At 39.0% G+C, this 21,850-nt stretch overlaps 1 protein-coding gene across 1 annotated transcript; it reads right to left on the reverse strand.

Moving 5' to 3' along the window:
- Positions 1-11,246: 11,246 nt before the first annotated feature.
- Positions 11,247-18,404, reverse strand: LOC149843896 (protein NRT1/ PTR FAMILY 3.1-like). Its single transcript, XM_090001986.1, has 4 exons — positions 18,227-18,404; positions 17,893-18,110; positions 12,489-13,051; positions 11,247-12,355 (listed from the first exon to the last, which is right to left on the reverse strand). Exons 1-4 carry the CDS (start codon positions 18,342-18,344, stop codon positions 11,380-11,382), a joined length of 1,875 nt encoding a protein of 624 aa, XP_089858112.1. The 5' UTR covers positions 18,345-18,404; the 3' UTR covers positions 11,247-11,379.
- Between the last annotated feature and the right edge of the window lie 3,446 nt (positions 18,405-21,850).

The raw sequence follows: 21,850 nt of genomic DNA on the forward strand, positions 1-21,850 counted from the left end.
CAGGGCACAAAAGAAGTAATAAATTATTGTTTTACCACCTTTTGTATAAGACCGGATTGAGCGTCAGATGTAGCGCAGATAAATTATCACAGTAGAGTAGGTGCATGAGAAATAAAGATAACAATGTCTCGTAGGATAAATGTGATCCAGGGGACTTCAGCAGTGACAGATGCTAAAGACAGATACTCTGCGTCAGTGCTAGATCAGGCAATTGTGAGTTGTTTCTTTGTGCTCCAAGAAATATAATTTTCGCCAAAGTAAATGCTCAATCCAATAGCAGAACAACAGGTAAATAATGGGACAACCATCCCAGTCAGTATAAGAAAAAACATAAAGAACAATAGAATTGTGGGCCAGTACCGGAATTTTGTAGTCTATAGTCCCTTTAATGGACTGCAAAATGCGTTTGATTAGCTGAAAATGGTAATTGGTAAGATCATGCATATACTGGGAAACAAAGTTGACGCTGAAAGAGAGATCAAGCCTGGTGAAAGTGAGATATTTGCGACTGCCAACAAGACTCTGTTAGAATCGGATGTCATCAAACGAATTATCATCAAGGAGAGGGGCCGATCGGGCGACCATGGGGTAGTGACAATCAGAGCCTTATCCAATATCTCTTTGACCTAACGGCTCTGGTCTAAAAATAATCCAACATTAAATCTGCCAACATGAATACCAAAAAAAATTGATAAAATTCTCTCAGGTCCTTCATAGCAAACTCATGACTTGATAGCAATATGCATGTTTGGCAAACTCGGTGAGTCAACTCGTGACTCGCCTGAGTTGCCACCTATCGGTGCCTAACTCAGTAAAAAAAAAAATAGTAAGACTCGGTCGAGTCCATACTTTGACTCAGCCGAGTTGATTCGGGTTTCAATATACTCGTCCGAGTCAGCAGAATGCCATTTCCTTTTTTTGTTCAGCAACCAATTTAATTAATTTTTTTAAATATGTTTAGCCACCGCCCTTACACCCCAATTAGAGATATATTCTTTTAATGACTTCACTTATTCATTTGCATGCTTTTCGTTCTTTTTTAAGAAAGATTGATTTTTTTAATTAAATGTAATTAAGTCCATCTCATTTTAAAACGTTGGGCACTGTTCCTTAGGCCCAATTAAGGATGGCTTAATGACTTCAGTTTTGTGGACGCAAGAAGAGTTTTTCTTTTAAATTATTGTTTTGAATAGGCACTGCCCCTATACCCAATTAAGCATGCTTCCTTCAATTGCTTATTAAATATCTACCACTCCATTGACCAATCTTAATCCTCAACTTTAACTCTTTTTTCTTTTACTTTATCTTATTTTTTACCTATAAATATAGGTTAGTATTTTCTACTAGAGAAAAACATTAAAACTTTGAAATAGAATATGTTGTATATATATATATAAGAAATCTGTATATAAAATTAATATACTTAGTTTTTATGTTTATAAAACATGTGTTTATATAAATCATATATATGTACATACACGTACACTTCTATAATTCTATAAAGTTACACTATTATTATATAATTTTTTTGAGAGGATTATTAAGCACACTTATATGTTCATTTTATTAATAATGCACATATATTTTTATTATATATAAATTACATATTTATAATTTATTTTCAATAAATTATATGAAAATGGTGACTCGTCTGAGTCAGTGAGTTGACTCATCTAAGTCATCGAGTTAGATGTGGCCGATCCGATACGGAGTTCTGAGAATGCCAATCATGGCGATAAGACTTTAGACAAAAACATATGGTCACTGTTGGCTATGACAATATCATCAACATAACATAAAGGAGAAGAAATATGCAACCCTTAGAATTGTGGTAGATAAACATGGAGGAATCAGCAACACTAAAGTAAAAGCTTATAACAAGAAGAAAATTGCTAAAAATGATCAAACCAAGTGTGTGAAGATTGGCTAAGGCCATAAAGAGCCTTGTTGAGTTTTTGAAAATGATTAGGTTTATTTAAATCTCAAAATCTTGGTGGTTAGTCCATGAAAACCGATTCCTCCAAAAAAAACCCTTATAAAAAAGTATTTTTGATATTCAATTGATGAATTGACAACCAAGAAGCCAAGGCAATTGACCGGTCAATATAGATGGTAGTGGGTTTAATGACAAGAGAAAAAGTTTCGATAAGTTGAGTAAATCCTTTAGATGCTTTGAGCCACTCTACATAGACATCAACCTTCAACTTCGCTTTCAAAATCCATTAAAAACCAGCAAGGATGCCTGGGAAAAGTTGCCAAGTGTTGGTTTGGGTCAAGGCAGCCATTTCCTCATTCATGGCTTGAGTCCACCAGGAATGATTCTAGGCCAATTTAATATTTTTTGGTTTAGCTGAAATATCAATCTTAGTCAGGAAAATATTTGGGTTGGGCTTAACAATCCTATGCTCGCCGTGTGTGGTCCTATTGCGGCAATTAACGGTGTGAGGGATGTCCTGAGCTATACTTGAAGGCAGGTCTGCTGAAAAAAAAACAGCATCTTGTGCGAGTGATCTGTAATGAGATCTTGATTTTCAGTTACATGTGACCTAATAGGCTGCACGACCTCCATATTAACATGATCATGGATGCTCAGATGTCAAGGATCAGCAGTGAGGAATCCCTTGAGGAGATGATGGACCTGCTTAACTGTCATCTAAAAACCACTTAGAATAATCAAAGAGAGCAGGATCATCATCACAATCACCCTTAAACAGAAAACATGACTCATCAAATATGATGCGTCTACTAATATAGACATATCCAAAGTCAAGATGCAAGCAGTGATATCATTTATAATTATCATTGTATACCAAAAGGACACATGGTAATGATCTAGGAGCGAGTTTCTCTCGTGCATAATCTTGTAAGTGAGGAAAACATCTTGCACCAAATTAATACATAAAGATAATCACACTTCATTTTTTTTTGAAAAAGCTTCTCAAAAGAAAATGTCATGTCCAAAACTAAAGTGGCCAGACAATTAATAAGCTAAACGGCAGTGAAAAAAACTTCTAACCAATAATGTTTTGACTCTCACAAACGAATCTTGTTAAAATGTGACTCTCTTTTTACTAGAAGACTCAAAAGCAACAAAAGAGTCATCTAGATTTAGCCATAATGTAACTATCGCAAATACTTTTATTCTTGCTACCTGAAAGATAAATAAAATTCTTATTTTTCAAAAAATCAACTATTTTCATATTGGAGTGTCCCAAATGGTGGTGTCATGTCCCAGCTCACAAGTACCTATTAGAGAAAAAAAAGTCTCTTTATTTTGTGTCTCCAAAATGTAAAGATCTCCGCTCCTATGCCTCATTGCTATCACTTTCCTGGTCTCCTTGTTTTTTATAAAAAAAACTTATCAGCTTAAAACTCAAAAAATAAGTATTGATCGAATGTTATCTTATGAAATAAGTTTTTTCTCCATTTTTAGAACAACTAAAACATTTTCAAGTTTTAATGTTCTTGAATCAACATCCAGTTTGGTTGGCAATCTATCACCATTTCTTACCATGATTCTTTCATGACCAAAATACTGAGTAAGTTCATGAAATTTACCTAGGTCAGCCATCACATAAGAGCTCACATCAATGTCTCAAAACCGAACATTATCCTTGCTGTTGGAAACTGACATAGCTGCCAAAGCTTGTGGAATGTCACTTGCTTGATAGATTTGATTAAATCGATGGTAACATTTCAAAGTTATGTGATTGGGTTTAAAACATATCTAGAAAACCATGTTCTTGTTCTTGTCTTTTTGTTGGCTATTTGGAACTGATTTATTATGATTGTTGTGGTTGTTTGGAGAGCCTTGATTTGGACTAGTGTTTTGATTCATCTGTCGAGACAACTGGTTTCCTATTTGGGAGAATCCATGCCCCCATAGAATAAAACCAATTTTGAAATCCACCATGTCTATTATTATTTCTATCTTGGCGTTGGTTAGTATTATGGTTTGGTGGACTGAGGCTTTTTGAGGATGGAAGAGATCTTCAAGTCTCATGTCCTTGAATCAATGACACTAGTTGCTTATATGTGGGAACTGAGAACTTCATCATAGAAGTGACAAAAGCTTCATATGTTGGATCATAAATTCATCAAAAACTAAAAACATGATCGATAACATGCTCTTGCTATAACGCTCCGATTGATCGTTGACGGGCATGATCTTTCAGAACCTGTATATTAGCTTTTTTTCTTTCTCCAAACTTGATGAGAGGAACTGAATCTTCTTTTGACAATGGGGATTCTGAAGAGAGATGACCTTAATATAAGGTTTGAGGACCAGGAAAAGTCTCTCCAATAATGTTCCATACCATTTGAGATACTATAGGGCCCATCCTGTTTAGTTATACTACATGAACTGTGCTTGGACTTAAGACAAATTTAGCATATGTAAGATCACACGATTTTCTAACATCAAAACCCTATCCTAATCCATTAAGAAGAGAAAACACTTTTGCAACATATCATTATTGGGCTTGCCAATAGCAGCAAGTTTATCGCAAGTAATTTTAAAAGTGGCAATATCTCTAGAAAAAGAAGGTTACTCTTTCAAAATGTCTTGAGCTTTTAAAGAAGAGAACATTATTGTTATTGAGAATCTAAGGCAAAAGCCTCCTCCAAAGTCGACCACACATGGGCAGCAGTATCTAGGCCAAACACAAATTTGAGAATATCCTCAAATACAGTACAAATACAGTAACTGTGATCCATCCTCTGAGAAGTCGATTTGACTTTCTCCAGGCAACATAATCGGCATTTTCTATGCAAACTCTATTAGTACTCAAAGCAGGTTATATGTTCTCCCCCCGATGATTCACTGAATCCCACGTCTGTGTTCGGGGCTTTGAATGAGCACCACGTATACAAGCACATGAGGCTCGTATTCCCGTGTATGTTGACATAACTTTGCATCGGACTCTGGTGTTGTTGCAAAGACTTAAGTACCCTTTATTGCTATTCTTCTCATAAAGTGATGGTTTGAGAAAATGACAAAAATGCCTTTCATTCAAAAAAGAAAAAACAAATAGTTCAAAAAAAGGACAAACATGTCCTTCATCCAGAAAGTCGAGGATGATGTTGACTCTTCAAAGTCTTCTTCTTTTTCTGTTCAAAAAAAGGACAAACATGTTTTCTTCTTCTTTCTCCGTAAAACACTGTAAAACCCTTTCTCTCTCTAGAGAAGAAATCAAGGGAAACAAAGAGTTCTTCCTGAAGAAGGCCATGAACATCAACCCTCTCACTCTCTCTCTACTTCTGTGCACATCCAACAGACGATCCTACATTGCTGCATTGTCATCTTCTTCTTCTTCCTTCTTCGTAAAACACTGTAAAACCCTCTCTCTCTGTAGAGAAGAAATCAAGAGAGGTAAAGGGTTCCTCCTGGAGAAGGCCATGAACACGAACCCTCTCACTCTCTCTCCCTTCTCTCTCTACTTGTGTGCCTGATTTAGAGTTTTTGCCCTTACAGGAGAGGGGTCTGGGGGCTCCCCCCCGGCGCGGATCCCGCTGCGCGGTCAGCGGGCGGGGGGTCCAGGGGGGGCCGCCCCTAGCGGGGGGCTCAGGGGGCAGCGTCCTCCGGACCAAATTTTTTTTGGGCCTTCCAACAATGATTTGTAGTATTATCGGGCTTTCCTACAGCAATTTGTAGCATTTGTAGTGTCTTCCGTAAATCGCGAAACGCTATAGCGATTTGTAGTGTCTTCCGCAAATCGCTATAGCGATTTGTAGTGTCTTCCGCAAATCACTATAGCGATTCACAAATCGCTATAGCGATTTGTAGTGTCTTCCGCAAATCGCTATAGCGATTTGTAGTGTCTTCCGCAAATCGCTATAGCGATTTGTAGTGTCTTCCGCAAATCGCTATAGCGATTTGTAGTGTCTTCCGCAAATTAGGACCAACTTGTCAGAGTCATATCTCTCTAACCGGAGGTCATATTCCAAATCCGCGATTTGTAGTGTCTTCCGCAAATCGCTATAGCGATTTGTAGTGTCTTCCGCAAATCGCTATAACGATTTGTAGTGTCTTCCGCAAATTAGGACCAACTTGTCAGAGTCATATCTCCCTAACCGGAGGTCATATTCCAAATCCGTAAAAAGTGGTGTCTTCGTTATTGAGTCTAGTTTATTTCTGTAAATTTTCAGCAATTTCTATTGTCATTTCATTCTCCATTTTAACTTCAACGATACATTACAACTACAATCATCAAAAGAAAGATTGCCCAAGCTAAGAGTCACCGTTCTCGCCCTCCTCTTCGACAGCAACCCAGTCAGTGCAGTCGCGCTGAGGATGGCCAGCAGAAGCTCCACCACGTCGTCTTCTTCTCCCTAGAGAGGAGGTCTCAGCGGAGCCGTCGTTCCGGTGACGGGTGTTCATCTCATTCCTTGGAGTTGAAGAGTTGTGGAGTCTGATTTAGAGTTTTTACCCTTACAGAAAGGGGGTCTGAGAGCTCCTCCCAGTGTGGGTAGCATCATTCAACTTGAAGAGTTATGGAGTCTGATTCAGAGCTTTTACCCTTACAGAAGGGAGGTCTGAGGGCTCCTCCCAACGTGTTCATGGCCTTTTGCCCTTACAGAAGGGGGGATTTACATTTCGTAGAACACCCATCACCGGAACGAGATGAACATGTTTCTTCTCTAGAGAGAGAAAGGGTTTTACAGTGTTTTACGGAGAAAGAAGAAGAAAACATGTTTGTCCTTTTTTTGAACAGAAAAAGAAGAAGACTTTGAAGAGTCAACATCATCCTCGACTTTCTGGATGGAGGACATGTTTGTCCTTTTTTTGAACTATTTATTTTTTCTTTTTTGAATGAAAGGCATTTTTGTCATTTTCTCAAACCATCACTTTATGAGAAGAATAGCAATAAAGGGTACTTAAGTCTTTGCAACAACACCAGAGTCCGATGCAAAGTTATGTCAACATACACGGGAATACGAGCCCCATGTGCTTGTATACGTGGTGCTCATTCAAAGCCCCGAACACAGACGTGGGATTCAGTGAATCATCGGGGGCGAACATACACAACCCTCTCATTAGTACTAACAAGATACTTGTCCATGACTTTGACGTTACTATCAATGAAGCCTGAGAGGTCCTGGCTCTTGATCAGGGCCAAAAAAAGTTATGTCCTCTATAGCAAATAGTTGGAATGAGAGAGCTTTATCAAAACGAAGCTGGCAACATTAAGGGTTGCAGGGTATTAGAACTTAAGAGCAGAGGATGCAGCTGATGTGGTGGCCATAATAGACATGTAAGAGGATGTCACGTCTTCTTTGGGTCTGATACCATAAATATTTTTGAACACTCAATAGAGATGGTAATGTGGAGAGAGAGAGAGAGAGAGAGAGAGAGAGAGAGAGAGAGAGAGAGAGAGAGAGAGAGAGAGAGAGAGAGAGAGAGAGGTATATGCGGTTCAGCTCTTTAGGTGCCTACGTCCAAGGAAAAAAGCAGGTATCATTTCATTTCTTGATTGATTAAGGCACAAGTGCCTTTACAATTTAATACTAGTATCTACACTTTTTGATAATTCTTCTTTTTTTCTCTTCTTATCTACATGGCTTTCTGAAAGAGGAGAAGACTTAACAAGAGTTGGACATGATCTCCTCTGGGCTGGACATCCAGCCATGGATAGCTCATGATCCCTTTCTTGTTTAGAGAGCTTTCCAAATCCAGAAGTAACCTCTTCATTAAGAAGTTTTTTGCATAATCCTATAATGCAAAATCTCCTGAAGAATTCTTATAATTAAAGAGCTTTAAAATCTGCTGAGATAAAGTAGAGTACACATGGTGATGGCTCTCATGTTCACGCAACAGTAATGGGATTGTCACTAGATCTAGATTCGGGTCTGGAGCTGCTAGTACCAATAATACATCTCCCTGTGTTTGATATGCTGTTTCGACTAAAGATAAATCAGGTGTAATCACATTGCACACATTGAGTGTGTCGCTGCACTTGGCTGCCCTCCATCAGTTGTTAGCCCTTACAACTGACTAGCTATCTGCCAAAGAAGGACAACCGGATGCAGCAGCACACTAAAAGTAGAGGTGGGCAATGGGCCGAGCTTGGGCCAATAAATTAGGCATTTAGAGGGCATAGCTATGTGACCCATTTACACACACACAGACACACACACACACACACACACACACACACACACATATATATATATATATATATATATATATATATATATATATATATATAGAGAGAGAGAGAGAGAGAGAGAGAGAGAGAGAGAGAGAGAGATAGAGAGAGAGAGAGAGAGAGAGACTAAATAGAATATGAAAACTAGAAATATGGGCATTTTCAACACTTTTTTTGCAAATCCAACCATGTGGATGTGCTTGACATGGTGAATTTGCTAGGAATCAACCATTGGATCATGTATTTTCAATGAAAAATATGATTTTTGAATGCTTGAATATTTATGAAGATTATGAGCCATTGATTTTGAAACCTTAAAAAAATAAGTTCATGGATCAAAATCGGATGATTCAAGATTGGATTCTTATAAATCCAATATGGTTAGATTCAAGAGAAAATAACAAAAAATCTATGAAAATAGTGGTTCACACATTAGTTCTCATATTTTAGGTTCTCGTATTCTAATGATTGTATATATAGAGAGAGAGGGTGATAGCAGCTAACCACAATGCTAATTGGGCTAGCCAAAGGTTTCTTCACGTTTTTGTTAAATCTAACCGCGTTCTTCATGCTTATTTTATAGGAATTGGCTCTTGCATCATCTAATTCCAATATGCATATCAGTTTTTATTAGGTTTAAAAAATCGATGGTTTAAGATTTTTCTAAGTATTCAATGCTTAAAAAATATTTTTATCACAAAACATGTTCAAAGCGTCATTTCTTATTAAATCCACCCAACTGAAAACATCAGTACGTTCAGATTTAAGTAACACGTAAAAAAAAAAAACTTTGAAAGCCAGGTTAGTAATGCTATTAGCAACTACCACACACACACTCTCTCTCTCTCTCTCTATATATATAGTAATGCGCTCTTCTTGCCCACCTTCTCATTCTGCCCATTTAAAAAAGGTTGTTTTTCTCACATCTAACACCATCTATAGGTTTTGTTTAGTGGAAACTGATGATCCAAAACCGGGCAATGAAGGTACCAGTTTCTCTAGCTCATAGTCATGTTTTTTAACATGATCCAAGAGTTGATTCTCACTAAATCAAGCATGCTAAACATATCTAACAGTTCAGATCTATCATAAAACACTTCAAAACTGTGGGGCAGAACGAGAAATAAGATGTAATATGTTCAGTTCTTTATATATATATATATAACCCGACCCAATTAGGCCCACAGCCCTGCAGGGCAGGGATTTGTCAATGGGCCAGCCCGTTCCGTTGCCCAACCCTGACTGAAAGTATGCAATGTGATTGGACCCGATCCGCCCTTGTTCAGGACCCTCACAACTACCGAAAGTTTCATCCTTGAAAAGAAACAAAAGAAACTTTTGGTGCTATCAAATCGCCACCTAAATGATTCGTCAATCCCGTACCCTGACATATGATACAGGAGGATCTTAGGTCAATCCTCGCTGTCCAGCTAAGATCAGTCCACATTCCATGTGAGAATGTGGGTAAATCCAAGTCATTGGTTGGATGGCTAGGATTTACATAGGATACATCCCATCTATGTCAGTTGATGGGATTCATACACACCCAATCAGGGTTTGATCTTGGTGAGTTACTTGTCATAAGGGGGAAAATAAAAACTTGGAGGCAATTGGATAATGGTTTTTCATCTACCTAATCAGACTAGAACTGGACCATACACATTACTGTATTATATGATTCTGTCCAAAGCTCTGCTTTACAGCCATGAGAGTTATTTGGTAAAGTTACAAAGCCTTGTACTCCCTCTTTTATCCAAAGCTCTGCATTTCACCTGAGAGGTTTGGCAGATACTCTGTTATCAAATCAGACCAAAGTGCCCTGTTAGGGCATTGATCACAGGCATTGTTTTGTTAGGCTATCAATGAGTCATATAACCAACCCACAATCCATATTCTTGGGTTTGGATCATGTACTCAAACAATATTAAGAATCTAGACCCTTTGAAAGCCACTGTTTTCTGATCCGGGAGATTGATCTCAGATCATTTGATCTGAAAACTGATTCCTCCCCCTCTCCCCCATTGGTTCTCAGATCTCCACCTCCCTCTCTTGTTTCCCTTAAATTAAACCCGGGATCTAAGAGAGGAGATCAGGTCCAAGGGGCCTGTCGACCGACCAAGGCACCTTGGATGCCGTCGATCAAAAAAATGAATGGCACCCAAACTCATTAAAAAGGATGGCTCCCACCTGGATGGGCCCACCAAATTTTTTGATGCCGTTCACTTCCTAGATGAACAGCATCAGTGACTGAAAAATGGATGGTTGAAATTTGTCCAAAAGAAAGACATTTTGAGACACCCTTGACCTAATTTTTTGTGTTTTTTTGTATAAAATATAAATAATTATAAAAAATTAGAATATGGGTGTTCTTGTATAGCAAACCAAATATTTGGACCTGCCCACAACGGCTCCACCTTCTTGGTTAGGGGCAATTGTAGTTTGTCACCTGACATGGGATGACCACTGTTCAAAATCCACGAGGAGCATCTCTTGCTGCGAGGTCAAAAAATGGGTGTACTTGTTGGTGGGCGTGGGAGACCTCAAAGGTTTTACCAACCAGAGGCCTGCTAATATATGTGGTCAGTGACCGGAGAGTTTTTCCCTTGATCTAGGGCAAAACAAAAAAGCCAATGTTGTTAGTATTGGCCTGTATCGGCCAATACTTATTGTATCGGCAGAAAATCGATACACATCACCCCTGGCTATTTTTTAATATTACTTTAATGGTTTTAACATGTGTAACGTTATATGATTGACATGTAATGTCTTTTATTATTTTTTGGCCCATACAGAACTATTCACTTGAATATCGGTATCGGCCGCATACAGCTGAATCGTTGGCCAAACGATTCAGGGCCGATACCGATACTGACAACATTGAAAAAAAACAACTATTCGGACCCGGGGCAGAATCAACCTACATGTAACCATAAATCCCCTATAGACTGGATTTTCATTATCTTAACCTTTTTTTTTCTAATTTTGGGTGGATGTAACTCAAAGACAAACGCAATTATTGAAGCTTAATCTGCCAACTAAACAAAAGATCAAGCAATTTTCTTACCTTAAATTTGCTATCACAATATATCTCCTGTAGAAATACATTTACAAGTGTCGCCTCTCATTGGCTTCTTGAATTTACCAAGCCCAAGCCTCTTGCCTCAGTAATAAGCCCAAGAGTGCATCGATCACACTTGATCACTCTAAGCTCCACAAGGCCAAACAGCTAGGATCATCCTTGATGTTGCTCAGGCTGCACTGCACCAGCCTCAGGGTCCTCACTCGACGACTCTCTACACGTGTCGGTCATTGCGAGCTCGACGTGTCCATTATGGCCCATGCAGTTGACTGGCACACCGGCCTGGTTCTCAGGATTCACCACCTCTAAGGGCTTATACGTATAAAACAATGTGCATACTATGTAATATCCCAAGTTAACAATCTGGATCACTGTTACTAACCAGTAGTAGTACTCCAATTTACCCCTATTAAGGTTATAGTTGGGTAGCCAATTCTGCTTCTTACTAGTATACTTATGAACTAATGTTACTAATAGCGTACTTAAGTAATTTCCGGCAGAATACGAGATCCAAAAGAGCGCGATCCCAAAACTTCTCATACTTTCCGGCGACTGGTCGTATAGAAATTCCATGTGACCTACCATCATGAAAGCTTCAGCTATGCCATGAATGCTATACTGAGGTGCCAACCAAAATACACTAATTGGTATGGTTGAGCGTGGCTGGTCTAGTAGCCCAGCCTCAGCTGCAGCTGCTTTGCGCTTGACCTCGACAAATCCAGCCACGCCGGTGCTCAGAATGGACAAGGTCATGCCTATCCCCATTCGTCGGAAGTACGACAGTCGGCCCGATTTGCGGAAAAACTTATGCTTGATTGGGAGTATGATCCGGTCATAGATGGCAAGGGTCAGTACCAAAGAGAATATGTTGAAGAAGTTCATAGAGGCTGGGGGGATCTTGAAGGACCCTGACATGTAGCGGTCCATGGTTCGCGCCTGTTGGATTGAAAATGTAGTTTGGTGAGAAGAGGCAGTGATGAGTAAGATGCTGGCCGCCCAGATGGGAAGCGTTCGGACGATCGATTTTAGCTCTTCCACCCGATGGACGGTGGAGATTCGCCATGGCTTGGGCTTGCCAGCTTCATTAATGAAGTCGCCTTCGGTTATTATGGCGGCTCTATCAAAGAACCTGCATATATTGCATGGGCCAAAAGATCATTAGCACTGTCCGACCCAATTGGATCCAGATCCACACACTATATGCAGTTGGATCCAAACCATCATTTACCCTTGACCATATAGGCTTACACCCTTATGCTTACTTGTACTGGTCAGAGTGAAGGAGCCTTCCATTGACAGAGATTGCAGCATCCAGCTCCATGTTCTCATACAACTCACCAGGGCCCCTTGGCTTGGTCAAACTCCTCTTTTTTACCGCTGCGACGATCACTTGGGCCACCCGCATCAACGGGCTGCCGGCCGGCCGGTAGAACACATACAGAGGGTAGCCAAGCAGAAAGATGAACACAGAGATGGTCATAACAATGGTTGGCACACCTAGGCCCCAACCCCAGCCCACATTGTCTTGGATGTAGACCACAAGGGTCAAAGCCACCATGCTAGCCAGGCCCATACAAAGGAAGTACCAATTGAAGAAATCAGAGGTCTTGTCCTTCTTTTTCTTTGACTGGGTCAAGTCAAACTGGTCAGCCCCAAATGCTACCACACAAGGTCTGAGCCCACCCGAGCCTATGTTGGTCAGGAGGAGGGAGGTGTATAGGACCCACAGTTGCCATGTGGATGCCTCTTGGCACGTTTGTTGACCCGAACAGGGTGGAGGCCTGAACCCGGGCAGGATGGCAGACAGTGTGAGGAGTACCATTCCCTGCAAAGAAGTTGCCAAGTTTGAGTGGTTCAAGCTGACTTTAGACTATCGTCACATATATCCTGATATTTTGAATACATGGTTATATTATCACGATATATTTAAAATATAGGAAAACCAAGTAAATCATGGTCATCATTGTGATAATATCGTGACGTTGTTACTATATGTTCAGGACGTATTGAATCTATATACATATAAATGTCAATGCACCTATATATTATTTATTTATTTATATATACATAAAAGTTCACACGCAGGGGCGCGCGCACACACACACACACACACACACATATATATATATATATATATATATATATATATATATATATATATATATATATATATATATATATATAGGCTGGGCACAACCTTGTTGGACTGCTTCAGGCCGGGCCGGGGCCGGACTAGAGGCCTGGCCCAGTGCTCACCTCTAGTTGACACCAACTAAGGCTCAACATGAGTAAGAGACATGATTTCGTTATTTTTTAAAAGAAAATAGGATGCAGATTTTTTAAATTATTTAATTGATTATTTTTTAATATATATATATATATATATATATATATATATATATATATATATCGTCTTTACAAAATATAATTAAAATGTGCTAATAACAATTATAAAGGACACTATAAAAAAACAATTATAAAGGAACAATGGTGTGTGCTAGCATATTATGAAACATGTCCACGGTGTTGGGTCCAGCCCTATCCCTCATTAATGATGTAGGGAAGTGGAATACACACCCACTACTTCCTATTAATGCAGAATAAGTTGAAGGGTCAGCCCTGTCCCTCCATTAATGATGTGAGGAAGTGGAATAGCCACCCACTTCTCATTAATGTAGAGGAAGTTGAATGGCCAAAACCCCTTCGGTTTCTAAAATGAGTCTAGAAGGCTCTATGCCATCTATAAATAAGGGTGCAGAGGCTGTGTGCTGGGGGGAGAAGAGTAGAGTGTTGTGAGCAGAGTGACTGTATGTAATATGTAGAGAGATAAAAAGTAAGAGAGAGAGTGAAGAGAATGAGAGGAAGGAAGAAAGTTTATCACCACGCATGGATCCTCAGAGAGAGGTGTTGGTTATGGTGTGGGTTTTGACTCGGGTTGTGCACCCGAGATAGCCTATATTGCTTCCGTGCAAATTTTTTTTACTCTCATTTCTCTACAAGTGGTATTAGAACCAGGTTTGTAGAAAGTCATGTCTTCTAAGTTAGTTAGCTCCAAGTTTGAGGTGGAGAGATTTGATGACAAAAGAAACTTCTCCTTATGGCAAAGACGGGTGAAAGTTCTACTTGCACAGCAAGGGTTGCATAAGGCCCTTGTCGGAAAGGCAAATAAGTCAGAGACCATGATCGATGATGAATGAGATAATCTTGACTTGAGGGCCGCTGGTGTGATTGAGTTGTGTCTATCAAATGAAGTCATGTGTAACGTGATGAAAGAGAGGACAACGACGTGATTGTGGTTGCGGTTAATGAGTCTCTATATGACCAAGAACTTGTCCAACAAGTTACACCTTAAGAAATAACTTTATAGTCTTTATATGAAGGAAGGTACTCCCATTCTTGATCATCTCAGTGTGTTTAATAAGATTATTGCTGGTCTGTTTAGTTTGGATGTTAAACTTAAAGATGAGGATAAAACATTGTTGTTACTAACCTCATTGTCCCCATCCTATGAGCATCTTGTGATAACCATAATTTATGGAAAAGAAATATTGGATATAAAAGAGGTCACAGGTACGCTCATTTCAAATAAAATTAGGACCACTACTAGTTAAATGAATCACAAAATAGTCAAGTCATCTCAGTCTGTGCATACCCATAGGAATATACGTATTGAAGCTTTCATAAATCAAGACTTGGTTCCATATAACATGGGTGTTTTGGTCCTAAAACTAGGGCACCTCAACCAGAAGAGGACCTGCAATAAAACTCCACCCTACTGATAATAACAAATGATAGTTGGCATGTCTATCATTTGTTTAGTTCATTGATAATAGCAATTCTTGAATAACGTGTTCATGTGAATTTTCTTTTCTTGTGTACCACCTTTCATTTGGGATAATATTAGATAACATTTGTTGTTTGATAGTCCAGAAGATGAATAATTAGGGTTACAATCATGTTCCATCTGCGTATGTTTTCTAATATTTCTTGTCCATTTTTCCTTAGGCATGCTGCAATTAAACCTACTTAGCTTATAATAGAATATAAGTTTAAATGGCAGAAGAAACAATGGACTTCAAGATGGGCACGTTTGGAAGCAAGAAAAATTCTCACAGGGAAAAAATTGCCTAAAGTTTTGATATGATTACTTTTCTAAATGAAAATTTTTCACTTATTTGTGTAGCATGAGAAAAACAAAATGAAAAATATGAGAAAAGAAGCTCGGGTTAAGTCGATCAGCCCAAAGAGAGAGAGAGAGAGACCTGAAAATGATGGTGGGTGGGAGAAAAGTGATGAAATAAGCTTTTCTTGTGGCAGCCCATGGGATGAGATGTGTTGGGGGTGTATGGTTACCTTAATAAAATATAATTTTTCATAGAAAAAATTTCTCTACCTCAATTGAATGATCACATTTTTTAGATTTTTTTTTGTAAAAAATCACACTTTAGATAAAATTGCATTTCAAAAATTTTCTTTTGTTTGGGATGATTGAAAAAATTGCCATTTTCTTTCTACTTGCAATTTTCTTACCATTTTCCATCTTCCAAACGTGACGTGACGAAGTCCATGATATTAGCATGGAAAAGTTACAATAGTTTAATCCATGAAATCCTCAAGCCAAGTCAACACTAGTCCACAAGATTATTAAGGGCTTGGCCTAGGGAGCGTTTGGAACCATAATCAACATGACCAAGTTCGTGAACTCCAATTATTTTGGAGTTCATGAACAAAGAAGCAGTCTCAATTTCATGAACCTATCACGTACGTAAAAGTGTGACTTCACTTTCTGGCAAAACATACCAAATCCTTTTCATTGCATTGGTGGTGGTCACCACATCACTGACCTGAAAAGTGTGGCTCATTTTGGAACACCGTTTTTTTTTTTTTTCAAAATTCATAAACTTGGTCAGACGTTTCATGACCTTAGAATGATATTAATGTTTGAGATTATCCCAGTAAGAAAAAAAGTATCTTAGGGGGGAAATTTTGAAGGCGTGGGGGTTTGAAATGTCTTAAAGTGCTCACATTATATGCAGCGGCGCTGCATGATGAAGCACCACTGACAGGCACTCATCTTAGCATTTCTCGAGATGGGTGTGGTCTCTATCTCGAGACATGTTGAGATAGACGGCTGTCAAAGGCTGCAGAAGTGCAGCAGCTCTGCATAAAAAATGACCTCTTTTCTGAATGTCCTTGAAAATTTTCCCAAGCTGTTAGAAGTCATGAGTTGTACCAACTTTTTTTTTTGAAAGGCAAGCTGGGGTTAGGTGTAGCAGATTAGGTCATGCTGAACATGAGCGTTTTTGTTCATGCTGACATCGTGGCCATCCGATTTGCATTTTAACAAGCTCAAAAGTCAACAAAACTACGTGGCACGGCATGAGCAAAAACGCTCATGTTCAGCATGACCTGATCTGCTTCCGGGGTTAGGCAGACCCCCACCAGTTACACAACATACCATTGGGTTTTGAACTAGCAACGTCTCAACATATGGAAAAGTGCACTAACAGCTCCTACCAAACAAGCAACTTGCAGAGGAAAAACTCAAGATAATCCAACGGTCGACAAGGACTATACCAAGTTGTCCAAGTTGCACCTTGTCCTGTCTGTTGTAAGGGATGCACATAATGTGTGAATGATTGGGACTTAGGTTGAGCAGTAAGGACATGAAGTCCAACCTGATCCATGTTTCCACTGTGGGGTTTATGTTAATAGAATAGAGGTTTGTCAATGTTGTCAGTATCAGTGTGTATCAGCAGAAAATCTATAAGCTTTCACCCCTGAATCGACTATTTTTTATTAAGTATAAAAAACATAAAATTATTTTTAATATTATTTTAATAGCTCTAACAATCATCCCGTTCTGATTGACAAACGATACAGGGCTGATGCCGATACTGACAACATTGGTCTGACACTTGAACCTTGGACCAGAGCACCATGTCCAGTAAATACGAGTTCTCTACTAAACCAAGGGGAACCGTTGGTACATTAAGCTCTTACATAACTAGGCCGATATATTACCCCCAAAGCACGATATTTTCAAAATATCGCATATTTCAAAAATATCATGCTTTTAATACTTTATGTTATTTTCTAAATGTTTATACTTTTATCTATGTTTATTTATGTTCTATACATGTTTTATTTAATCCTTATATATAACAATATCTTCTCTAAGATATTAAAAAAAAAACCCAACAATTCTAAAATTTCGCGAGATTTTCCCGAGAATAAGATTTGGTCATGCACGTTCATAAACGATGACACTCTACTTTGGTTTTTTTTTTCAATCAACTGCAAGACAAACAATTCGAACTGTAATTTCTCTGATTCTACAGGAAACGCTGATCATATTCTTGAATATGGTTATAAACTTATATATGCTTCAAATAAAAACCAAAGACTCTTAACCTGAGCTTTATGCTTATGCCATATATAGCCTAAACTAGCCAAGACATTGGTTTAAGATAAAACCCATGTGATAACCAGATTTTGTGAGCCATGAACTAGATCCAGACCATCCACACGTGTAGGATTAACGGCATAGATCATTGCATAGCCCACCAATTTTTGTGGGCCCGCGACTCACATAATTTTCTTTTATAAAAGAAAGCCACAACTCACACAATTAAAGTCACTAATTCTTTTGATACTTGTAATTACCAGTTGATAGAAAATGGAAGCGCCGGTTATGGTCCAAAATCTGCCGGCAAAGGAATCGGCAATCAATCCACCGATCAATGGTGTTAAGCCGGCCGTGCCCGCAAAATTTGTGAGTGTATTGGAAGCTTGAACCATAGGCATGTGTAGCACTTGAGTCAAGTATGTGATCATATTAGCATAGAACCCGGTTACAGCAAATCTATCACATATATCAGTAGCTGTACAACACCAAAAATTAACCAACAAGAAGGTGTCAATCACAGACATATAATAAAAACATAAAAGTTCATGCGAAAAATCAAAGGAAATGATTAAGCCAAGAAAATGGCCTTACCTAAAATAAAAGGCATTGTCCTAAGTCCCCCTCTCTTCTTCACCTTGGGATCCATATCCTTTTCCGGTTGATTTTCTGGCAAAGTTCTCCGGCTTTTGCAAGGAAAACAAGGGAACATGGTGGGAGATTCTTGTTAGAGGTTGGAACAGTATGTGGGATATGATAAAGTAGGAGGAAGGGGAAGGTGAAGGCTTCTACTTTATAGTGTCAGATGGTGTGGAGGCCTGCCTATATATAAAAGGAAAATTTTCATTTAAAATCCCATGGTCCCACCCTTTGCCTGATATTCCAAAAAGAATGCTATCTTTTCTGAAAAAATCTTTTCACTGAAACTCTCAAATGGAGATCTCGGTTAAGTTAACCTGTGAGTTATGCATAATAAATTGGAAACACAACCTTTTTCAAACTAATTATTTCTTTTTTTGAGAGAGAAAAATAAAACATTTCAGTATTCAGATGAACAAAACTTCTCATACAGTCATAGTGATCGATGTGAGGTCGACGATCATAGAGGCAAGTAGGATTACAATTGAATAATGGTCCAAGCACCCACTCAAGGGATTGAAACCCCTGTCGACGTCCCACCATTAGGAAGATGTTAAGAACAATATGTTCAAGGAGGCAGTCAGCACCGGAACGTTCATCTTTGAATATCCTACTAGGGCTGGGCAGCGGGCTGGCCTAGTCCAATTTAAATCCATTTGTAAATAGTAATAATTAACAAGTTATCAATTACTTCTAATGCATGCACTCAATTAATTATCTTTCTAGTTTTTATAAAAATTAACTTAATTAATTCAGTAAATAGTAATAGTTACTAAGTTACTATGCAATAGTTAATTTTTAAAAAATTTAGTGCCTTATCGGGCATTTGGAATCCAAGCTTTTTTATAGATTGGATTGGGTGGTCAACTTTTCCTATTACTGTCCCACTTTCAAACATTGCATAAACTTTCCAGCCCATGACATTGGGTAGGCTTCTTTTACCCATAACGATGGTGCAAGTGTTGAGCTTTAACTGATCAATCTGACCCGGCCCTCACAGATGCTCATGGTTTATTTACTACAAGTTTCAACGGATAATGGTACATTAAGTTGTGCAATTTAGTGCATTGTGATCTATCGATTTTACACTGGAAAACAATTCAATTTTTTAAGCTCTAAAATTAAATGTCTCGCTTACAAAGCACAATTGCACGATCCAAAACATGTTTTCGACTAAAGAAAGACATGATCCACAAAAAATCAAGAATAAAATGCTGAATAAACGGGTGGTTTTACTATTATAAAACATGCTTCTTCCAGGCATTGCTCTGTAAAATACCAAAAAAAGGCTGATGAGGCCCTTATTTCTGAAGCCATCATTGTATTTCCCAAACCAGTTGGTGTGGAAGGAGCAAATCTATGGACTCTGGTTGGCGGGTGTCACTTGACCAGTTGGACTTGATAGTTACCAACTCTTTAGAATGGTAGTCTATACATTAATTGCCAGCCTCATGCCCTCCTCGCGGCTTTCTTATGTTGATGATGTTTGGAAGTGGGGAAAAACATAGAAAAAGTGATACAAATTAAAAAATAAATCAACCATTTTAAATGAAAAAACACATTTTTTGATAAAAGAACATTCAAGACATGCCAAGAGAAAATGGTGAGGTCCACTCTCCACCACCAACCGTCTCTACGGATTTTCACTATCCATCATTATCACCCATCTCACCACTACCACCCACCATCACTCACATCCCCAAAAATGACACCGGAAAAGCTTCGCCACTTCTCATGACGATTTTTCACCACCACCATTACTGTCATCATCACCGATTCACCATCCATCTCACCACCACCCACCTTTCCAAAAGCCGCCCTCCCCACCATCAATCAACATTATCCATCACTACCCACCATCACCCACGTCCTTAAAAGCAGTATCGGAGAAGCTCCACCACCACCATTACCTCACGGTAAAACAGTCACCCTTCTCTCTAAAAACCGTGCCAGAAGCTCTACCACCACCCCTTCCACTTCTTCTCTTTCATTTTTTTTTTCCAGATTTTTTATTTTATTTTTCTCATGCAACCCAAACAAGTAAAAATTTCATTTTAAAAAAAATATCAAATCAAAACTTTTCAAAAGCAAAATTTTCTTTTTCTATGAAACATTTTTTTGTTTACAAACGTGCCATGTAGCACACCTATTGTGCAAAGTGAGAAGTTACCTGCATTAGAACTTTACCCAATAAAGGTACTTGCCTTAGAAAGCCTTTTTGAGGGTTGCATGTATGTGAGTATGTGTTACGATGAAAAAGAGGTAAAGGCACAGAACTATGAGCAGAGTTTAACGCGGCTCTGCTGACAGCTTACGTTTTGGCAGCACAGTTCACGGATTGAGTCGAATGCCACACGGACGGAAGAGACGACAAACCACACCATTGATTGCACAAATATTTGTCCATCCCCTGATCCATCCCAAGGCCGGATGAAGGCCAATGAGATACTTAATGCACAAATATTTATGCAATCTTATTACACTCATCAGTTTGCTTTTTGGCACCCACCGATGTGTAAATAATTCATTATTGTCTAATCTGGTAGGCGTCTGCCTGATCCTTCGTCGTCGGCTACGCAGGGGTTGCCTTGGGAAAGGACGTCTTCGTTCGGCAGCTGGTGTTTACACGATCTAAGGCATCTTCCTTTGGCTTTGCCTTGTTAGGCATTCTAACAGGGCTTTCTTATGATGTTATCCTTCTCCGTGCGTGTCTGAGAGAGAGAGAGAGAGAGAGAGAGAGAGAGAGAGAGAGAGAGAGAGAGAGAGACTATATTTTATTTTGCATGCAGAGAATGGCAGAGCAGACTCAATAGGGATGCAAACAGTCAGGATTTGGGATTCCAAAATACATCAGAATGTCCGGTCGGTTTTAGATCCAGGGCGTCTAAAATTTACAAAATCCTCTTCGACCCATTTGCAATCCTAAGATTTAGTGATATGGGGCCCAACATATATCAAAACTCATGCCCCCACAGGGGGCTACTCATCTGGTAGGGGCGACTTGTGAATGTCACCAAGTTGATGGGATGTCGAAAGTTTGAAACTCATGGGTGGTATCCCTTGGAAGGTCAAAGCTGGGTGTACTCCTCAGAGGGAGAGGGTTGTGTATGTTCGCCCCCGATGATTCACTGAATCCCACGTCTGTGTTCGGGGCTTTGAATGAGCACCACGTATACAAGCACATGGGGCTCGTATTCCCGTGTATGTTGACATAACTTTGCATCGGACTCTGGTGTTGTTACAAAGACTTAAGTACCCTTTCTTGCTATTCTTCTCATAAAGTGATGGTTTGAGAAAATGACAAAAATGCCCTTCATTCAAAAAAGAAAAAACAAACAGTTCAAAAAAAGGACAAACATGTCCTCCATCCAGAAAGTCGAGGATGATGTTGACTCTTCAAAGTCTTCTTCTTTTTCTGTTCAAAAAAAGGACAAACATGTCTTCTTCTTCTTTCTCTGTAAAAACTGTAAAACCCTCTCTCTCTCTAGAGAAGAAATCAAGGGAAACAAATAGTTCTTCCTGGAGAAGGCCATGAACAACAACCCTCTCACTCTCTCTTTCTACTTCTGTGCACATCCA

The sequence above is a fragment of the Nuphar pumila genome, chromosome 3 (assembly GCF_984573655.1).
Source record: "Nuphar pumila chromosome 3, dmNupPumi1.hap1.1, whole genome shotgun sequence".
NCBI lineage: Eukaryota > Viridiplantae > Streptophyta > Magnoliopsida > Nymphaeales > Nymphaeaceae > Nuphar > Nuphar pumila.

Coding starts and splice junctions, on each gene's coding strand:
- LOC149843896 (XM_090001986.1), bottom strand. CDS start 18,344: ATGTTCCCTTGTTTTCCTTGCAAAAGCCGGAGAACTTTGCCAGAAAAT. Junction 18,111..18,226: donor GACAATGCCTTTTATTTTAG/GTAAGGCCATTT, acceptor GGTGTTGTACAG/CTACTGATATATGTGATAGA. Junction 13,052..17,892: donor CTTCCATTTTCTATCAACTG/GTAATTACAAGT, acceptor ACTTCTTTGCAG/GGAATGGTACTCCTCACACT.